The 21,752-nt window shown below is 34.2% G+C and overlaps 1 protein-coding gene across 4 annotated transcripts in view; it reads left to right on the top strand.

Annotated features, from left to right (window-relative positions):
- LOC128233439 (transient receptor potential cation channel subfamily M member 2-like) overlaps positions 1-21,752 on the top strand; it is a 54,686-nt gene that overhangs the window by 18,900 nt on the left and 14,034 nt on the right. For all 4 annotated transcript variants that reach the window (XR_008260686.1, XM_052947117.1, XM_052947116.1 and 1 more), the window contains exons 10-21: positions 1,808-1,908; positions 3,301-3,435; positions 7,588-7,641; positions 8,112-8,232; positions 10,784-10,905; positions 11,667-11,767; positions 13,535-13,760; positions 16,519-16,718; positions 17,298-17,400; positions 18,255-18,383; positions 20,029-20,283; positions 20,546-20,720. Coding sequence is in view for 3 of the 4 variants with exons in the window: in XM_052947117.1 (XP_052803077.1) it covers positions 1,808-1,908; positions 3,301-3,435; positions 7,588-7,641; positions 8,112-8,232; positions 10,784-10,905; positions 11,667-11,767; positions 13,535-13,760; positions 16,519-16,718; positions 17,298-17,400; positions 18,255-18,383; positions 20,029-20,283; positions 20,546-20,720 (1,722 nt within the window). In the remaining variant the exon portion in view is untranslated. The remainder of the gene's footprint in view (positions 1-1,807; positions 1,909-3,300; positions 3,436-7,587; positions 7,642-8,111; positions 8,233-10,783; positions 10,906-11,666; positions 11,768-13,534; positions 13,761-16,518; positions 16,719-17,297; positions 17,401-18,254; positions 18,384-20,028; positions 20,284-20,545; positions 20,721-21,752) is intronic.

Here is a 21,752-nt window from a genome sequence, read left to right as displayed (position 1 = left end):
GCCTCCTAACTCCAATCCATATGTCCTTGAATGTATCACCAACTCAATTTCACTGGCGGTTGATACTGGTTTTACAGACATTCTTATCACAGGTGATTTTAACCTAGATATAAATAAACCCGTCAAAAGATTGACTCTATCTGTCAACAGTTCAACTTGATCCAAGTAATACGAGACCCTACTCACTTCACCGAGTCCTCTGAGTCTCTCATTGACCTATTTCTTGTCTCTTCAAAAGATATTGTCCTCGACTGTGGAGTAGGTGAACCATTCCTCGAACAGTTAGTTCGGTATCATTGTCCAGTTTTTTGCGTTCTTCGATTCGATAAAACTGTCGGTTCATCATTCAAACGTAAGGTTTGGAAATTCGATCAAGGTGATCATGTAAAACTAAGGAACCTTATCTCTAACTTTGACTGTATGTCTTGTGTGCACACAGATATCAACATATATACCGATAATTTCACTAATCACTTCATGGCTATGTGTGAGACCTGCATGCCTACAAAGACTGTTGTAATTCGCAATAAAGACCCCCCTTGGTTTCATAATGAAATCAGAAAATCTCTTCGACAAAGACGGCGCGCTTATAGAAAGGCAAAACGTGTAAATTCCAAACACCAATGGTGTATATACAATCAAATACGAAATCGTGTTACCAACCTTGTTCGATCTGCCAAGCAGTCACATTATGAAAAACTAGCTACACGACTAAAGGAAAAAAAAACATTCCCACCTCCGACTTTTGGAAAACCATAAAGAACTTCGCTATACCAGCAATTTCATCCAAAGAAATCCCCCCACTTAGCAATAACGGCATCATCTACGAATCAGATACAGACAAAGCGAACCTACTTAACACTTTCTTTCAATCTTAGACTTAATTAAATACACCAAACAGGCCACTTCCTTCCTCCATTGATACTGATAATCCAAAACTACAAGACTTTGTTATCTCACTTCAAGACGTAATTGATTCAATAATGGTTCTTTAAACAGGCAAAGCAACTGGACCAGACTTGATAAATAGCTTTGTGCTGAGGGAGGTAGCAATTGAAATTTCTTATCCACTTCGTGACCTTTTTAATACCTCACTTCGGCTTGGTAAAGTACCATGTAAGTGGAAGCGAGCTCATGTCTGTGCTATTTATAAGAAGTCTGACCCCCAAAGATGTTGGAAATTATCGTCCTATTTCCCTATTAAGTGTTGTCAGTAAGGTTCTTGAAAGAATTTTGCATAAGTATATGTTCAATTTCTTCCGTCAAAACGACTTTCTAACACCATTTCAATCTGGTTTTGTTCCTAAATACTCCACTGTCAACCAGCTTGTATCGATCTATCATTCTTTTTGCCTCGCTCTAGATGAAGGTAAAGAAGTAAGAGCAGTATTTTGTGATATTTCGAAAGCTTTTGATCGAGTATGGCATGACGGTCTAATCCATAAACTTCGTGAAAGTGGCATTACCGGTTCTTTATTGTTATGGCTTTGTGATTATCTCAGCGAACGTAAACAACGTGTTGTTCTCTCTGGTTCTATGTCTGATACGGTTACAATATCAGCTGTAGTCCCTCAAGGCTCCATTGTTGGGCCTCTGCTCTTTCTTATCTACATTAATGACATTGTCTGTGATATACAAGCACATATACGGCTATTCGCAGATGATTTCTGGCACTATTTCCCAATATTTGTAGCTATATTCCCCATTATCATATATATTCCGATTACTTCAAGCTTTTTTCCCCACTATATTTCAATCCCTTCGAGTAATATATGTGATTTTTTAGCTATAATTCCAACTGTTTTAGCCAACAAGTACAAAGTGATGGACCAGTTGAAGCTAGCCCTGGTCTGGAACAGAATAGATGTTGCAAAGAGCGAAATTTTTACAGATGACAAGAGATGGCCGGTAAGGTTGACAAATTGTCTTTAATTATGTTAAAGGATTTAAAGGCTATATTAATGTAGTAGTGCGCTTTTGGTTATTTTGACAAAATATATCAAAACACGTCACGCTATGGTGAGTTTTATCTATTACTTTTCACCTTGTTACACCCTCCGCCTCGGCCGTGACGTCGTCTAGACTAGAATAAATTTGATTACTCTAAGTGAGTGAAATGTCCTAATATATATAAAAAAATCATATAATACAATCACGACTGTAAATTCTATCACAGAAGCGAAACGGTTTATTGTTCCTGTAAGGTACCGTAAGCGAGCGACCACAACAGCAAACTAGGCGCCATGAACAGAACCAATCCTGTAAATAAACTTTTATTGAATAAATCTGATTAACACAGAGTAAATCATTAAAGAGTGATTACGGTGTCCCATGAAACAACTAAGTTTAAAAAGTATACATATAAAAATACCATTAAAAGGAAATTATATTTCCTTCTCCACTCCTTAAATAATTTAATTGAGTATGAAATAAATTATATAGGGATATACTATACCTACTTTACAAAAGTTTAAGCACAAGCCAACTACTTCAAGATTATGACACAAATAATTGCAAATTTCTCGCCAATAAGGCATTCTTGTGAAATATGTCATAGTATGTTGTGAAGGAATTATCTTCTATCCTGTACATTTCATTGGCATTTCAAAGAAATATTTATAAATGATTGAGTGGAAATAAATTTAAAAAAAACTTGATTTGAATGTTTCTTTTTTCTTTTTTTTACTTTACTTTCAATCATAAGAAAAGGAAAAACGAAAAGACGGTATATACAGGATGGTCCAACTCAAAAAATGAACATATAAATCATATAGCAATATTCTTCAGTTTTTTTTTCAAAATTATCTGATGAAGTTTTTTTTATTGCACCTAACAGAACTGAGTCCTCTTCACTCATTTGTTCCATACTGGAATTCACTTTTTGCAGAATTCACCATTTAATTGAAATTACGGTGTCCTTAATTAATTTTCAATTCACTATTGTTTCACTTAAAAGCCTTTTAACTCAATAAAATGTATTCGTCACTGTACATAATGTACATTCGTATTTTTGTGAATATATTGATGGTTAAGAAGTGTTGTGTGCTTTCCTATGTTTTGGCTATATTGATAGGAACCAATACAGCTGTGTAATTGTGAGTCTTCTGTGCTATAAAAATAGTCTTATTGATGATTTCAAGGAAGTTGGTGTTAATGTATATATTTTTTTAAACTTTCACATTAGCAAATCACTTATTGCTCAGAATTTCTCTTTAGGAAGGTGCGCGAAATTATTTCACTGACATAAATTTAATTTGCTACGAATTGTTATTTATATAGCTTTGTATTCATACATTACAGACGGGGATACTGGATGATGTAATGTTCTCAGCCATACTACTGAACCGGATCGACTTTATCAAACTTTTCCTCGAACACGGTGTGAGCCTCAAAAAGTTCCTTACAAAAGAAAGGCTTCTTATGCTGTACAACAAGGTAGGATAAATTCAGGCTCATTTAGGATGGTGGTGCCGACACCCATTTAAAAACTGAGCTAGCAAGTGCTTAAACGCAAAATCTAAAACATTTTTAATGAGTGTCGGACTACCGGACTCGCGCTTACCTCAAACAATGCTGAGGCTGAAATATACCTCAAATTACGCAGTTGAAAAAAGAAGAAAGAAAGTCAACCCTCCCTTTCCCATCCCGTGGCTGACAGACATCAGTTATAAAGACTATAACATACTAAAATAACAGTATATGCTAGTTAATACATTATAAGTATACCTTAGTTTTTAAATTTATAAAGCCAAAAGAAAATCATACCAGTACTGGGGAGGAGATCTTGAACAGGAGTCGATTTTAGAAAGCCGCGATATTTGCTTTGTTTTTAAAGACAATAATCAATCAGCGTTCGAAAGCGTTCAATTGCGTCACTGATTTCCGCTATATGTACCATGTGATACTCAATATCTTGAAAGGTCGTTTCGTAAAAAGTTTATGAGAAATCGTGAACTAAAAATGATAATTTTTAATGTGTATCTAAAGTAATAGTATGCTTTAATGTATATATTAATTGTTATGAAACTGACATTATTACAATTTAAAAATCTTATTGAACAGGCAGTCCTCTTAGTATGTATTGGCCAGGACGCATTGACACAGCAACCAATGAAAAGTAAAATGGGTTACATTTAGTAATGTTCCTACTATAGTAGAATATGTAGGATGAATGTAAACATATTTAATACCTATTTTATTCAACATAAATATCATATATGGCAACATTGTATTTCATTATATACATGATCTATTAAAGCAACTGTGCACAAGATGATCAATTTGCAAGAAAAAAAGAAAGAAAATTGTCGAAAACTGACATAAACTTGGTATTAATGTGTACAATGCATTGAAACTTACTAACTGAAGTACCACATAGTTTACAATTTATCCAAGTTTAGCAGTTATTTCGTGTGTTTTTTTTCATTAAAAAAGATTACTGAGTATGTCTACCTAGTATAATTCATTCCTTATGCGTGATAGGCTTGACGATGTTATCACGTGATATTACCAAGTTAGGTATATATTTTAAACATACCACTCGTTTGAAGTATGCCAGTGGATACAACACTGGACTACAATTTAGGCGACACGGGTTCAAACCCTATCTCCGACACATTTATTTTTTACGTTTTGTTACTTTTTTACAGTTATTATATCCCAGCGTAACACATTCCATTAAATAATTGTCCTGAGATTCGTTACAGAAAAATAAACGTTTTTTGGTTCCAATCTGGTGTACAGTCCCTTTAAAGCGAATTAAAACGAAAGCAGAGCTTATATGTTTTGGTTATTTTTCGGATAGTTTTACTTAAACTTATAAGATGGTAGAATGGTCACTTTAAAAGATAATATATGTATAAGTAAATGTTTAATATGTTTACAGTACCTATTGATGAAACTATTCCAATGCTGGGTATCATATTTAGACAGGGATATTGGTTGAGCAATGTTTGGAAAGATATAGAAGGTTGTCAAGGGAGATAAACAAGAGATTATAGAGGGAGAGCTGAAATTTTGGTACACAACAAAGGGAGAAGGGGTCAGTCTGGATAATCAAAAGCGTTTTAATTCCTTCGTGAGTTTCTGAACAGTAGTTAAGATTCTGCAGTTGTTCTTGTGGTCAAGGACTGCATTTCCATTGAGAATGAATTGAACGTGTGCTTCTGTAATTTCTCACTTGTCATAAATGAGTGCCTTTCTGATGTTTTAGTATAAAGGACATTGTATGGAAATATAAGCGTTATTTTTAAATTCTCCACAATTGCATATGCGAATTCACAATATTTTAGCGGGAAAGGTAATAGTTTAGAACACTGCATGTAGTATTTAGCCTAATATGGATGTCATGGAGACGTCACTTTCCGTAATTGATGTAGGAAGGCCAAATTGGGATTTGATTATAAAGAAACGGTTTAAAAACTGAAATTGAAGGTCTATTCCGCGCGTGTTCTGGAAGTTTATTCGTTCGCACAGTAGAAGGCAATGACAAACAATAAGATCTAGTACTAAACAATATCGTTCTGATAATAGAGGCGTCGCGGAGTGCGTGATTCCTAGAACTGGCAGCTGATAGTTTGAGGGATGAAAGATACTCTTTGGCCATACCGTTATACATTGTGTATAGAAGACATTATTTTTGATGAAAGCGTCCTTCATAAAGAGTGGATCAGCATAGCTCTATATGAAGGACAGAAATTGATTCTAACTGTATTGTTCCGCACACACTTCTTCCAGCTTCGTTTTGAATTTGTTGCAATTTATGTTTTTTCGTTATCAGTGTAATTATCCGAAACAGTATCAGCGTATTCATACCGGGACGTATGTATTGAAAGTAGATAGTCACTAAGCTCCTTCTTTCAAGTAGGAATTTAAGTTTTCTAATATTGCAGTTTTTTACGGATATACTATAAGTGTTCATGCCAGGTACAGTCAAACAATTTTCCATTGTACTGAGTAATGAAATAGGCCGTTAATTCACAGAAAGTGTCAGATCATCTTTCTTTAAAAACAGCACATACATTAGCATCTTTCCACTGCCTATGAAAAAACAGTAGAGAGCGCATAACATCTGAGGTAAGGAGTGCGCATATTCTTTCAATATGCGATAGCTTAATCCTTCATGAACCGTCGCTGCTTTATTAATTGTCTGTTATCTCACATGGTACCAAAGTGATTTTTTCAAGAATGTCAATATTAAGACAAGGGGAACGACATAAACTGTATCGTCTATAAGATATTAATTTCTAAAATGAGTGTTAAGAATTTCCGCTTAACCAGCATCATCTAGACAAAGCTCGCTAAAAACTGTATTGATACATGGCTTAGTCTTATGATTAATGATTACTGTTTTTACACAACAATAGGGTAAAGGAGGAGCCTGAAAAAGAAGTAGGGAAAAGTAGGAAAAGAAGGGCCTACTTGAAAGACAGTATATATGATTTTGTTGGACGTTCATTTGATATAGAAATAAACGATACCATTATCAATGGCGATTTTGATTATAACCCTAATTGTATTAGCTCTGCAAGGCATTTTCCGTCTCTTTGTTCACAATATGGGCTTACACATGTGACACACATTGTTCCGCGAGAGTTTGGTATTGTGTTGTGGGGGAAACCGGAGTACCCGGAGAAAACCCACTTGTCCGGCTTGGTGATCACTAACAAACTCACATGCGTCCAGGCCGAGAATTGAACCCGGGTAGCCTTGGTGAGAAGCGACCCGGGTTCGGAATATTACCATTGAAAGATATATTATTGCAGGGATCGGAATGGTTATGCCATACCTCAGTACAAGCTATAAGATTTAGTACGAATATTTGTATAGCTACCCTAATTCGAAGACTTTGTGCATTGTAATGTATGACTGAAACATACTTTTGCGACAAAAGTAGTTTAGTTAACCCACAAGACTCTGATCGATATTCCGAAAAGCATGAGTCAGGTCCCGGGTAAGGATGAATATCACCTGATATTAACAAAAGATCAGGGATCAACAATTCAAATCGAATTAGTCAGGTCTGTATTTTCTGCATGTGTTTGGTGCTGTTTTGGACATGATTTGTATTCAAAGAGAACAGTGCTAGTATATTGAACACGAGTGGGGAAATAAAAAATCGTACTGTATTTCCATGCCCCTCTAATTATAAGCATTATAAAACCAGCCGAAATGGGTCTACTACTCAGTTTTTTCACGTAACTGAATATTTTAGGGATAACTAACTGAAAAATCCCCGTTTTATCAAGACATTCGACATTTTTTTGTGATAATAAAATATACTCATTTACAAGTATATGACCAGGGATGTGACCATCGTGCAAGTACGAGAACACTTTAGTTAAAAGGTAATGGAGAAAGAACTGAATTGGATAAAGGAACATGTCATTTACAAAAACATGTATACACTGAACAAATGAATGTGCTTTGTTTCAAATTTTGAAAAGTTTTTGTTAATGACATGTGGTCCCTGCTGTTCATGTTCTTGATGCACTTATGTTTTGTATATTTGGCTTTTGGTGCTATGGTTTAAGCATAGTCCCATTATTAACATTATTTATCAAACATCAATGTATTTCTTTGTTTTAGATTCCGCCCAACTGTTTACTGCGAACCTTACTAGATAGATCAAAGAAAGATGAGGTAAATACTTTATTTATTTTTTTACTCTTTCTGTATGTTGTAACTGAGCTCTTCTATGCCTTTGAAGAAACAAAGCTATTAGCTTAGTGTCATTGTCGGCGGCATCTTGAAAAACTGATTTCAGTTATTGAGCGACAGAAGTGTCATGCAAAATATGAACATAATGCTTGTATCAATAAAAATCATCATCAAAAGTGTCAATAAGAGCTTTATTGTTAACGACTTTTTAAAACAAAATATCACAAAAATGTTTTATTTTTCCGAATCGTGTTATTGACACTAATGAGAATTGGATGGCATTAAGGCGTAGATTTACACAACTCTGTATAAATGAGCATTTGCCAATTTGTCCACAAAAGCAATATAAGTTAAATTATTCAACTTGCACATTTGTTAAAAAGATTGCCTACATAAGATCATGAAAGAGACCCTTCAAAATACCCTTTAACTGGAGTCTTCTTTCATTTCAGCGTAAGCCAGGCTTTTCACTGAGAGATGTAGGGACGCTGATTCGAGACCTTATGGGAGACACCTTTCATCCTAAGGCGCTTGAGGTCGATTATGACTTGGGAGACATGGATTCAAAAAAAGGTAAACAAGAGTGGCTATTGGTTAATACAAATAATAAGTAATGGAAAATGAGGATCATATATCGTTATACCTCACGTATTTGATTGTTTATATCATACATAGTACCTTAATCGGGCAACAATTAGCTTTATTATATATCACGCCTTTGTTCCCTTTGGAATATATTATAAACTTCATTGAGCAACATGTCTTTGCTGCTACTCGTACTATTACCCACTAGTGCACTGTCAACCACTCACCTAATTGCACGATGGGAAACTGTGCCGTTTCGGTGGTTTTTCTATATTTTGACAAGATATTTAACAAGAGTATGACAGAGAGAAAGCCAATAGTCATCTTTTGTACACTATGAAAATTCTGTGACTTTCTCTCCCTCCGAAAAAAACAAACAAGTTGAAAAGATCAATTTAGCCGTTATTTTGAGTTATGTATGGAAGGAATTTCGTACTTGAAAAACAAACACCACATATAGTAATTTTATATCAATTGCTTAATACAACCTTTGCTCATGCAAATCACTTGAATACAAAAATGCAGTATTAGGTACAATTACATTAAACTACATTAAGCTTCAAATGACTTTTATAATAGCCAGTTTCAGCAAAGTTGTATTGAATAAAAGTCTTATATGTTCAAATAAATTTTAATGATCTGCATCAATGCCGTGATACTCATAATTTTATGAATAAACAAGAATTCAAGTTTTCACCAAACGCCACGTTCATTTGTTGGAAAGGGGTTAGAAAATTCGTGGCAGTGACATTCTTGGCTTCTCATTTTTTATCAAATACCACCCAAATCCATGGCATTTATTGGAAGTTGTGTTTCATGTTGAAACTTATGATAATATTAAGCGGGAAAATGCGTAACAAAGTACATTGTAGAGGATAAGTATGTGCTAATTTATGATCACGAGTGAAATCAAATAAGATCTTACTCTAAAGTCATCAAATTTTTGTTTCTTTTGAGCTTATTTACGGAGATGTAATGATATTTTTGAATTATTTGTTTATAACACTTCAATATCTTTTCGCGCAAAAACATCATGACATTCCGAGCGTTTATTTTACATAGACGCATGAAAGTTTCGAGTCGGTCATTAATCAATCACATGCTTCCAGGTGTTTGATTCTCGTGACCTTTTTTAAAGATCCACTCATTGACTTTGAACTGTTTGATTATTTCAGTTTGCCATATATATTCATCCTGTGCGATTTAGCCAACACTGTTTTAATATCTATCAACAACTGTTTACATGCCAATACGTGAATAATACATACAACTCCAGACCATTATTCCTTTATTTGTGTCTTAGCATGCTGCAGTTTAAAGGTCTAGCTAAGTTTTTGCCTTCCACATTAATGTTTCTTTTCAACATTTCAACTGTTCCAAAATACCTTAAAAGCATATAGGATAAGATTTACATCTAGTCGTTTAAATAAGGAAACATGCAAAATTTAAATGTGAACAGAGGACAGAAATATATCTTAAACGGGGGCGTACCTAGGTATTGGCGTTAGATGGGACGCAACTTCGGGGCACAACTTGTGGCATGTTTCCCCTCACCATTAAGTGAGTGGTTTTGGTCACCATATAGTCGGAAACATTGCATTTTGGTGTGTAGCTATTTATTTTTGTACGATATTAACATAAAATATTTGGATATTTTAAGGACGTCGCGCGCCGGGTGAGCTACCCCTTCCCTAAAAGTGTGCTAATGTAAATATAGTGAATGTATTGAGTAGTTGAGTTATTGCTTTTAATCAGGGCTATATTTAAATTGATGAAACGTTGCTTGAAGTGCGCAAGTAAGTGGATGACATACCCGTTATTGTAAAAGCTCATGTTTAATTCTGCGCTTTAAACTGTTTTGAAAATCAATGGGAACACTCGTTTGAGTATTTTTTGTTGAAAAGACTTTTGACGTACCCTTGTTGTCTCTTTATTCCATTGACGACACTTCCAATTTAGAGGTATTTCTTTGTTAACCCATGTTTTGATAAAAATAGAATCCAGTAATTCCATATCTAAATGTACCTATGATGTCCTCGATTAGGCCTTCATAAAACATTGATTCAGAAATTTTGTCGGATATGATTAAGATATAATAATTGGCGGCTCCAGGAGGTGCACCAGATGCCTGACACAAGTGAACGAAAGTGATTTATGTCAATATGGTATTAAATAATCCAGAGTGCACAAGTTAAGACTATATGCATTCTGCTGTTTGTGGAGTTTTGTGCTATTGTTCCATGCTTCTAGTATGTGATTTTTTGTTTTTGTGTTGTATGTCTTTGGCGTTTACCCTGTGCCTTTAAACGGGGTTTATGGTTAAACTTTTGGCTACTGAGCTTGGTTCTGTAGTTTTTTTACATAAGTATTAATTGGCCAAAATGTTTTTAAGGTCCCCAAACCCAATAGAAGGTATTGAGTCTATTTATTTCGGATCCTGGATCCGCCATAGTCTAAATAGGGCTGATTTGCCAGAACATATTCATTTTAAAACTGTTTAGTAAAGAGAAATGAATGGACATCGTTCATTATTTTCCAGGAAACAGTAAACATGAAGAGGAAAAATCACTGGTCTCTGACCAATCATTTCCGCACCTGTTTATCTGGTCGATACTGATGATACATCAGGACATTGCGAAACTGTTCTGGGCTGGAAGTAAGGTGAGTATACCTGGTTAATAGACACAGGTGTGGGGACCTTATGTTACATGTCTGATGAGAAACAGAAAAAAATGGCTAGATCTCACGGTTTTGTGACATTAAATATACATTTAACTCCCGTTACAACAGTTTTAAGTGCTGAAAGCCAGGCAATAGATTAATTGTTACATTTTAACGTTTTTAATATAACCTGAATGGTGATCGAACTACTTAGATCAGGCTATTGAGGTATTTAATAAACCTATTCCAAATAGTATGGACCTAGATCTTAAATAAATATAAATATGGTTCAAAGTTATTTTGAATTCGATGACAGTTTCTGTAGTTGCAAAATGTAAAGGGCATTCAAGCACAATTGTCTTGACCAACAATTCCTGACCTTCTCATCAGACTCTAGCGGAATGCTTTGTAGTTTAAGTGTTTTAGCACACTATTTTATTGTTGTTTGATTCTCACAAATTAACGGTTGTTTATTTTAAAAAAAAATTGATAGTTGTTTGATGCACACCAATCAATAGGTTTTTGATGCACAGACATTGAACGTTGTTTAATACAGACACATTAAAGGATGTGTGATGCACATACATTGATGGTTTTTTGTATCAAGCACATAATTTGAATTTTTATTTTTATTTTTCAATGAAACCAGTTTAATCGAAAGTTGTTGCACACTTATTGAGAGTAAATGCTTCATGCTCAAAATTGAAAGTAGTTTTAATGCACACAAATTTAAGCGTTCCCATCTCTCTTACGTATTACAGGATGCCATAGCTACGGCTTTGGTAGGTAACTACCTGCTCAAGTCCATGTTAAGGAAGACAAAATGCACGGAGGTCGTCAATAAAATACAAGAATACATGAAGTAAGAGTATTGCTGACCTGTGAATACATATCAAAACGTGTTAAGCTTTTCTAATGTTTTAAAAAAATGCAGTATTGGTATGGCCTTGATGATTGTTATTTTAAATCGTTTTGTATTGTCACAATAAGACTATGCAAAAAAGATTTTCATGCCCCCCTTCGATGACTTGGGGATATAATGCTTTACACATAACGGTCGGTCGGTATGTCGGTCTGTCCGTCCGTCCGTCGGTAAACCAAAGCTTGTCCGAGTGATAACTCAACAATTCCTGGACCTATGGTCATCAAACCTGACATGGAGGTTGGGCCTGACCAGTTGATGACCCCTATTGATTTCAGTGTTTATCGTGTCAAAGGGCAAGGTCACAATAACCTTTAGCTCGAAAAGGTTGTCAAAGCTTATCCCAGTGATAGAACAACAATGCCTTGACCTACGGTAATCAAACTTGGCATGGAGGCTGGGCCTGAGCAGTAGATGACCAGAATTGATATTCGGGGTTATGTGGTCAAAGGTCTAGGTCACAGTGACCTTGAATGCGAAAAGGTTGTCGGAGTGATAATTCGACAATGCCTGCACCCATGGCCCACAAACTTGACTTGGAGGTTTGGCCTGACCAGTAGATGGACCCTCCTTTTGATTTTAGGGGTCATAGGGTCAAAGGTTAAGGTCATAGTGACCTTGAATGCAAAATCTTGTCCGTGTGATAACTCGACAATGCCTGCACCCATGACCCTCAAACTTGACATTTGGGTTTGGATTGACCAGTAGATGACCCATGTTGATTTCGAGGTCATATAGTCAAAGGTCAAGGTCATAGTGACCTTGAACGTGAAAAGCTTGTCCGAATGTTAATTAGACAATGGGTAGATTTTTTGGTCCTCAATATTTACATGGAGGGTTGGCGTGACCAGTAGATTATCCCTTTTGATTTTGGGGTCATCGGGTTTAGAAGTCACTGTGACCTTCAACACAAACTGCTTGTCTGATTGATAACCGAAGAATGCCTCGTCCTCTTCATTCGTACGAAATTGGTATGGCATCATTCTTACCTACTATCCATATACTGTCAATGGTCATAATCTTTAAACTGCCTCAAAAGCATTTAATGTCAATAACAAATCGGCTGTTATTTCGGTCTATGTATATTTAATTCAATTGTCCAAATATTCCTGACATCATGGCGGTCAGGGTGGGGGCATAATGTTTCACAAATATCTCTTGTTAATTTAGAGTCATAATATAAAGAAGCTAACTAATTCATATAATATGGACTTAGCGCCAGTTGTATAACATATATGTATCTAAGAAACTTGTTTAAGGCACTTTGTTTACGTCCATGTTGGTGAACGAAGGTTTTTTTTATTGGAACATGACTTAAAGCACAGATGAAATTAATGTTACCAATTTCTTGAAAACTTTTGAAGATATTTGAAAGAAACTTTGTACATGCAATGACAATTCACATACATGTGGAGTTATCACTATGGTTGAAAAACAATGGGAATAATTTATCGAACGGTGATAATTAAACAACCGTTTAAAATTGTTTGTAACGCAGCTTTTTGGAATATATATGTATGTGTATTAAATGGATACAATTAGAGAATTTAAATCGAATATTGTGAAAGGAATACTGTTAATGCGATAAAAAGATGCAATGAAAAATATGCATTAAAGAAAATGACTACTATTTTGTTAATTTTGATTTCAAGTAAACTAAGCGATTTCGAAACCATAGTTACCAATGTTTTCTTGCGTTGCTTTCAGTGAATGGTCAGATTTGGCTTCTGGAGTCTTGTCTGAATGTCACTCAACGGACGAACACAAGGCCAAAGACCTGTTGGTACGGGAGCTAAGTAACTGGGGCGATACATCGTGTATGTTAATAGCTGTGAAGGCAGAAAACAAGGACTTTATCTCGCAGACCGCATGTCAGTCTCTGCTAGACAGGATATGGAATGGAAGACTGGTTCAGGACAATTCGCTATGGAGGGTAGGTCAGAACTATGTATGTCTCGCTTTTTAAAATAACTACGTTAACCTTTTTTGTTTTCATTTTCAAATGTTTGAATAAGAGCTATAAATATAACATAAAGAATGAATTTCGCATGGAAGAAGTATAATTACTTCAAAATCAATTCACAGTGAAAACATTCAGGTTATGCTTTCCGTAGGATTTGTGGTTGCTAATATTGTATAAGGCATTGATACCAACATAATTTCCATGCGAAAAACTATGGATATGGAAAAATGGCATATGCAGAGATTGCTTTACATTGTCTATGCAAATTATATATGTATGTCAGATATATGCTTCTATTACCTCTTTCCAGAATATATGATATCTTATGCCAAATGATTTCACAAAACTTCATACCATAATTCAACATTATATTAACGTTAAATATTTGTTTGAAACATTCCCTGTCACTATGCATTTCATAATGTCTTATCCATTTTATTTTTAAGCTATAAATATAACTTGTTACATCACTCATATTGATACCACCTTCTGAAAAATATTTTTTGAAAACTGTACTCGTCTGTTCAGTTTTGGTTTTCCATTCCACACAAACTCAAGGAATTAATCGTTGAGCCCTTGAAGAAGAAAACTTGGTGGATTTGGTAAACTTACGAATAGGTGTGTAAATAATGGTAGTAACACTGACTCAAATAATATCAGTCTGCAAATTGGTATAAGCTTCCTCTTTTTCCAATGTAACACATTCCATTTTTTAACTTTTTTACATTTTTCATCAAAATTTATTTAACCTATTTGATCTGAATCTACATCAAAATGTAACCTAATTACTAGTAATTTGAATCCAGTATCAACCCATGATTGTTTGAATTTGTTTAAATGGATCCTAAACTATCTAATAAAAGAGATGATTCATCAGTAAACTGTGAAATCTCTATTCCTCACAGAGACAAAGTATTATATGGAATCTAACGTATTTTCAAAGTCAATTAGCAAAACTAGGCTAGGAATATTCTTAACACCCCTTATTTTCATGACATCATACAATAATCGCAATAATCATGTATTTTCACTTATATTAGGACCATTATTGAATCCTCTTTTATGTCTGCAAACTAAAGCAGCATCAAAAACATTTTTCAATCTATGGGCTCTACTTCCTGAAGTTATATTGTATATATCATTTGAAAGAGAAATAGGTCTACAATTCTTAAAAAAGCTGTTTAGGCTTACTGTCTTTTGGTAAACATACAATTGTTCCTAATATTTCTACAAAAAGAACTACACAAAAAACATAATTATTTGCTCTTGAAACAAAATTGTCTAATATCTTTCCAAAACATTTAATATAATTTCACTTTAAATCCATCATATCCAGGACATTATTTGTTTTTCATTTGTTTAATAATATTTGAAAATTTAAATGTTAAAAGACCCTCTATAGAGGTCGACTGTTGATTGTTTAGTACATTATAGGTTAAATGATTAAGTTCAAACTGTACTACAAAGTCATCTGATAATATTTCGCTATTAAGATTAGTATAAAAACTGTATGCTTCTTTTCAAAAGTTTATCTTGTTCCAAAATATAGGAACCGTCATCCTCTTCAATGAATGGTATATGTTTATCAGAAAACTTCTTTTTTCAAATTGCAAAAATACATGGTAGCCTTTTACCCATTTTCTATCTAATTTAGCCTAGTTCTAATTACTAATCCTTTTACTTTAATGTTTCTTAATTCGTTTAACTCAGTCTCTAAAACATGCAATCGGTCTTTGTTATTTTCTAACTGATGTTTTTGTATCTCATAAATAATCATGTAACAACTTATCTCCATGGCTATTTGTCTCCTTTGATAAGAATATGTTATGGTTCTACCTCTTATTTCCATTAACATAGTTTCATGAATAATTCATCAGTTATTAAAAATGTATTTCTGATACGTCCATTTCTAAAACAGCATTGCATTCATGTACTGAAACACAATATTGTAAAAAAATATCAACCATTTTTCTTTTTACACATTCTAAATAACCTTTTTGAGATAAAAGCGAGTCATAAAACATTCAAAGGCCCTTGTCATGCTCAGCTTTTGAAACACATGATTCTAAAACATCAATTGAATGATCAGATTTGTAACAGATGTCTGTATCACATTATCTAACATAATTCATCATACTATTTGTTATCAAGAAAAAATCATGTCTACCCTGTTGTCATGTGTTTAGTCTTCTCAACTTTTATGATTTCATCTACATGCAAATCTGTTTATGGATCGAACAAATATCTATCCGACAATTTGTTTAACAAAGTTTTTTCTGGTTTTAACGTAAACAGACTAACAATTATTTTTAGTCTTATTCTGGATAAAGCACTAGATTATAATCTCGACAAATCCTATACTATACAGTTCTTGTTTGGTGTATAAATTGGCTAACAGAAAGGATATATCATATTGTAGTAATTCAAGCAGAAGAAAATTTTAACTTTTATCTTTCAAAACATTAAGAATTTTCAAGCTTTTCCTGATGAAAATAGCAACTACTCTAGCATTCGATTTCCCATTACTGAAAACTTCTCCGTTCCATTCTGAATATATTGAATGTTTCGTGTTCGTCTGTAAAATATTCTTGGATATAAGCTAATCTAGGTCGGGAAACCGCAACCATAACTTAATTTTTATTTGGCCTCATGTATAAGTTAGTTTTTGAGCTGAAACATACTATAACAAATATATTACATTTTAATGTGTTGTTCTTCCTTTTTTCAGCTCCTGTTGTGTTTGTTTTTCCCGCCCTTGATTTTAGTTCTGCCCTTATTCACCAAAGCTGATACCTGTAGCACATTTGCAAGTATGTCAACGTGCACAACGGGTGACAACAAAAACAAAGATTGCAACCAAGATTCTCACAAGAAAATGAGACAGAAAACGTACATACCAATGGATCCAATGAGAGGCCAGCTACAAGTGTTAAGTGTTTTTATGTATACTTGTTTGTTTGTGTAATACTTAACGCAACTACAATCCGTGGTATTGCAATTAAAAATCAACGCGTTACGAGCAATATATATCTTCAATCATAAGGGTCATAGATGAAGTACCAGTTTCGTGCCGTGGTGTCAATGATAATGTTCAATAACTAGCATGCGTGAATATTCACTGAATAGCAGTGTTTTTTATTCTTATGGTGGGTATGGTACAGTAAGGCTATGCGTTTGACGTGTTACTGTTCAGATATGGGAGTGGATGTATATTGAAAACAAGTAAAACATAAAACAAACTTAATAAAGTTAAGCATAACATAGTATTAGACTGTATCTTGAATTAGATATACAAGATATTAGAATAAAACATAGTTTCAGGAATGGCGTGCCACATAACTTGTTGTCAATAAAAAAAGCAAATAACCCTATATGTTAATTAATATACAGCAGATGGCAATCCAACTTTTAAGGTGTTGTAATATGATAATTGTTATCTATTGGGATGTAGTTTTGATATAATTTGGTTTTATCTGAAATAAAATATTGTAGTCTTCCTCATTTCAGTTATGATGATAAAACAGATGAAAAGCTCAATGTCAAGATGACAGCTAATGATAAACTTGGCTACTTTTTCAAAGCTCCTATCATCATATTTATGTATAATGTGGTAGGTCACCATCTTTGTGTACAATGTGGTATATCCTACTATTACTTTTCAACGCACCCTTCATTATCGTTGTTGTACTGTGAATTTGGCATTGCCAAATATTACTTTTAAGCGCAAATAAAGTGTTTCCTACTATTACGTTTCAACGCTCTTTTCACCATATTTGTGTACAAGGTGTTTATCCTTACTAGTACATTTATGTCCTTTTCGACATCATAAGTTAGGTCCAACTGTAACGTCTTACCGCACCGTTTAACATGTTTGTGTACAAGGTTGAATTTTCTACTGTTACTTTTCAAAGCCCCTGTCACCATCTTTCTGCATAATGTGATATTTAGAACCACTTTTTCAAGACCCATTTTAACATCTTTTTGGACAGTCTGGTAATTCCTATTACTATACTTCACGGGAATTTGCCAATGTAAAAATACATATAAAGTGATCACTTCGTATTCCGTGCTAAAGGGAGACGTCGACCAGGTTAAATATGTCAACAACGTCCATTTGTATATTAGAAGCGATCGCATATTTGTTTTAGATTTCAACGGGAAGGTTTATCTTATTGACCAAGAACGTTCTGTGAGTGGCAAAGAAAACAGTTAAATACTTTTCTATTAAGAATTGTACACATTTTCGGAAGCTGGTTATGTTATAAATGGCAATACCCGCAAATGTAGCAAAGCAGATGGCTTGTTAAACTATATTTGTTGCATTATGTCCCTTGATTAGATGAGCAAAATCCGATTAGTGTTGGTGTCCGTTTGTGGCTCTTTTTAATAAGTATTATCACATCAAACACATTCATACAGTGCTTCAAAATTGGCACTCATATTGTATTCCACTTTTTCTTGCAGTGTTCTTACCTCGTGTTCCTCAGTCTTTACACGTACATCCTGATCTTCAACTTTGACCCGAAAGTCTCCGTGGAAGAGATTATACTTATCATCTGGGTGTTTGCGATTGCAACGGAAGAAGTCAGACAGGTATGGTGGTTAATGTAAATGAAACTTATATTTAATTGAACATCTCTTGTCAGCTGAAGTCAGACAGGGATACCAGCTTTTGTGGAATGTATTCTCTTTTAACAGCTCAGCTGTTTTAGCTTGATTTATTTATGAAGGCAAAAACAGTGGATATTGTCACAACATAGTCGTTGCTGGCATCGTCGTGCAAACACTAACTCTAGAGCTGATCAAGATATTCACATATAACTGTGCATGTCGTCAATGTATAGCAGGACGTATTATTTTGAGTTTAATCATCCATGCGTTATTCCCTTGCTCCGCAACCTTCTTGTTTAAATTGAGGGTTTAAGATCCCAATTGAGCAAGACTTCATCTATTTAACAAAGCATCAAATTGTTCTCTTTTTGAACAAATTTAATACATATACATGTCCTATAAACCAACTCAGTGACCCGTATTTTCATATTGTCTTGAACACACTTGATGTGCTTGCTTTTTGTGTGAAAGTGATCTACCTAGTATTGGCACAAAACAATTGACAATATAAATTTTAACTCTCAGAACTTAATAAATTGTCAATAATTGTTTTAGCAAAAGATGCTCAACAATGGTTCTAAATTCATGTGATGGACAATATTGTGAAATTTTACATAGGTCATAGGTCTAGGATGTAGTGACCTTGAGCGGAAAACCCCGTTTTCGAACAATAACTGAAGACTGCAGACTTGTAACCAAGGGACCGCAGACTTGTAGGCGGATTGGTCATGATTCATGACCAATACATGGATCCTATTGAATATGAGGTCAGCTTCAGCTGAAACTCTGTTTCTGATCAATCACTAAAGAACCTTCTTGTTCAGGGCGATTTATCATGTCCCTCTTGGACATGGATACGCATATTTCAATACGGTTAACATGATTAGACCATTTACCAAAACAATTCATTTAAAAGTTATCTAGTGTTAGTTTTTTGTGTCTTCTTTCTCTTTAACATGCAAGTTTAATCTTTTGTACATTTTTCTGTACTAGTCTTTCAAAAATAAATCCTGGGAGTAATGTCATTATGAAACAAACTTGTTAAAAGATGCTAAACATTTTTTTTAAAAGTATAATAGGCACGATTTGATATCCACACCATCTAGCAGTGAGTTATTATCTTCGTGTTCATACTTTGATAGTTATTAATTCTTTCTTCATTTTTGCAGTTTTTTTTTTGTTATTATAGACTTGTAGATTGTTTTTAACTCCGAGCTTTCAAAGTATTTTCAACTATTTTACATTTGATAATTTCAATACCATAGCGTATGTTGTTTAATCCCTTTAACTCTTACTTGTACACCTGTTTAATGACATTCTTTTAGTTAGACTCACACCTACGTTATACATATATATATATTGCTTTATTCCCATGGTCCAATGGTTTAATTTTTATAGTCCTATTGTTTTATAACCCAAGGTCCTGTCTTCAAGATGTTTAAGTTTGGGTATATTTGGCAAAGTGTTATTTTTAACCCAGTTTTGGGGTTTTGACTAACATCAGTTGATGAATAACTTTCTAGGTATTAATTCTCAGGACCTTATTGATTTACAGAGAAATGAACCCTTTCAAAATTAAACAATCAATACAAAATAACAATAGTTATCTCCCTCGTTTACTGTTCAGATGGCAACGAGCTCTTCAACCACATTGGCCATGAAATTGAAAATCTACATCACTGACACATGGAACGTTGTCGACACCTTGACCATAGTGTTGTTCATCATCGGAATAATCCTGCGATTCACTCCTTACGAGAGCACGTTCGAAGCTGCCAGAGTGATCCTTGCTATCAATTTTGTGACATTTTTCATGCGGTTGTTGCACATTGTGTCGGTTCACAAAGAACTAGGACCCAAACTTGTTATGATTGGCAAAATGGTAATTTAATGCAACGTCTTTTTAGCATTTTTGAGTTAATGACCATTTACAATTGTCTTTAAGTCATCTTATTCAAGCATTTGTTATAAGGTGTTTCGTGATACAGGACTTGATGTATGTCCTGGTCATAAAGATTTCGATTGCGTTTTTGCATAAAATGTTATATTATTAATACTGATTTCAATCCAAAAATTGTATTTATCCGGATCATGTCCTGGTCATCTTGATGGTGATCGTGTCCACTTATTCAATATTCATCCAGATCCAGGACTTAATGTACTTTCTGGTGATCCTGATGGTGTTCATGTGCTCGTACGCGATTGCCTCCCACTCCATTCTCTATCCCAACTCCCCGCTAACATGGAACACGGCCGTTCAGATCATTCATAATTCTTACTGGAACATCTACGGAGAGCTGTTCTTGGACGAAATTGAAGGTTTGTTTTTAGCTCCTTTGCTTTTAGTTTTAGCTTGTCTATTTTTTGTAGAAAAAGAGGTATCGTGATAGCCTGGACGTCGGTATCCATGTTGTCATGCTAGATCAACTCATTTAACCTTGTCTATAACTCGAAACCATTAAATATATTCAAATGGACCTTGGTAAACACGTTACCAGAGAAGAATATACATGTTTTTATGGCAAGGTCAGAACGTCTGGCTTTAAATAGTGTCCAGTTATGCCACATGTTATTGTTTGTTACCAGAAAAAATATATATTATCATAATCGTCGATGTGTTGTTGGCATTGGTGGCTGTGTTGTCAAACTACAAATGTTTGTGTTAGCCATTACTCCCAAACAAGTAATTGAGATATAAAAACATAAAATTTGGTGTATATGCTTACTATTACAATATGTACATTTGAAGTGAGTTGACTAACTAAAATACTTGGCAAAATCTGTATGTAAAACCATTATTTAAGGATTATGCGTTTGCTTGCGATGAAGTCGTTGTTAAATTGGTTTAAGTTTTACTTTAGGTTAACCTTTGAAACAGTTTTTGAATAACAGTGGTTGTGCTATTGTACTTACTTGTTAAGGTGATCCATCCAACATTAGAATAGAAAAAAGGCATTGGTACAGGTTCATTTTAAAGTTACAAACGGTTTATTTTGAATAGTTTTAAAAGTTTTACCGAAAGCCGATTATATCATTTAAGAAACCAATAAAAAGATCTGCTTTATCACAATCATCATATTTTTGTTGTATTATCTCCCTTGAAGACATTATACAATAATAGTAGCGCCATAATGGTGTTATTCAAAAATCATCAACTCCATGCAAGAAAATAATATAATGGTTAATCAATTTAAATTAAACATAAAAATAGCCTCCTTATACCTAACTCATATCTTCATTTGAATGATGGATAGCTTACCTGAATTTGTAAACATGTAAGCCGAATTCGATGAGTATTACTTACGTACGCCGTTAACGTATATAAACGTCATGCTAATTTTATTCCCCGCC

The sequence above is a fragment of the Mya arenaria genome, chromosome 5, assembly GCF_026914265.1.
Source record: "Mya arenaria isolate MELC-2E11 chromosome 5, ASM2691426v1".
Lineage (NCBI taxonomy): Eukaryota > Metazoa > Mollusca > Bivalvia > Myida > Myidae > Mya > Mya arenaria.
The sequence above is the reverse complement of the archived record's forward strand: the minus strand, read 5'-3'. Positions and strand labels throughout refer to the sequence as shown.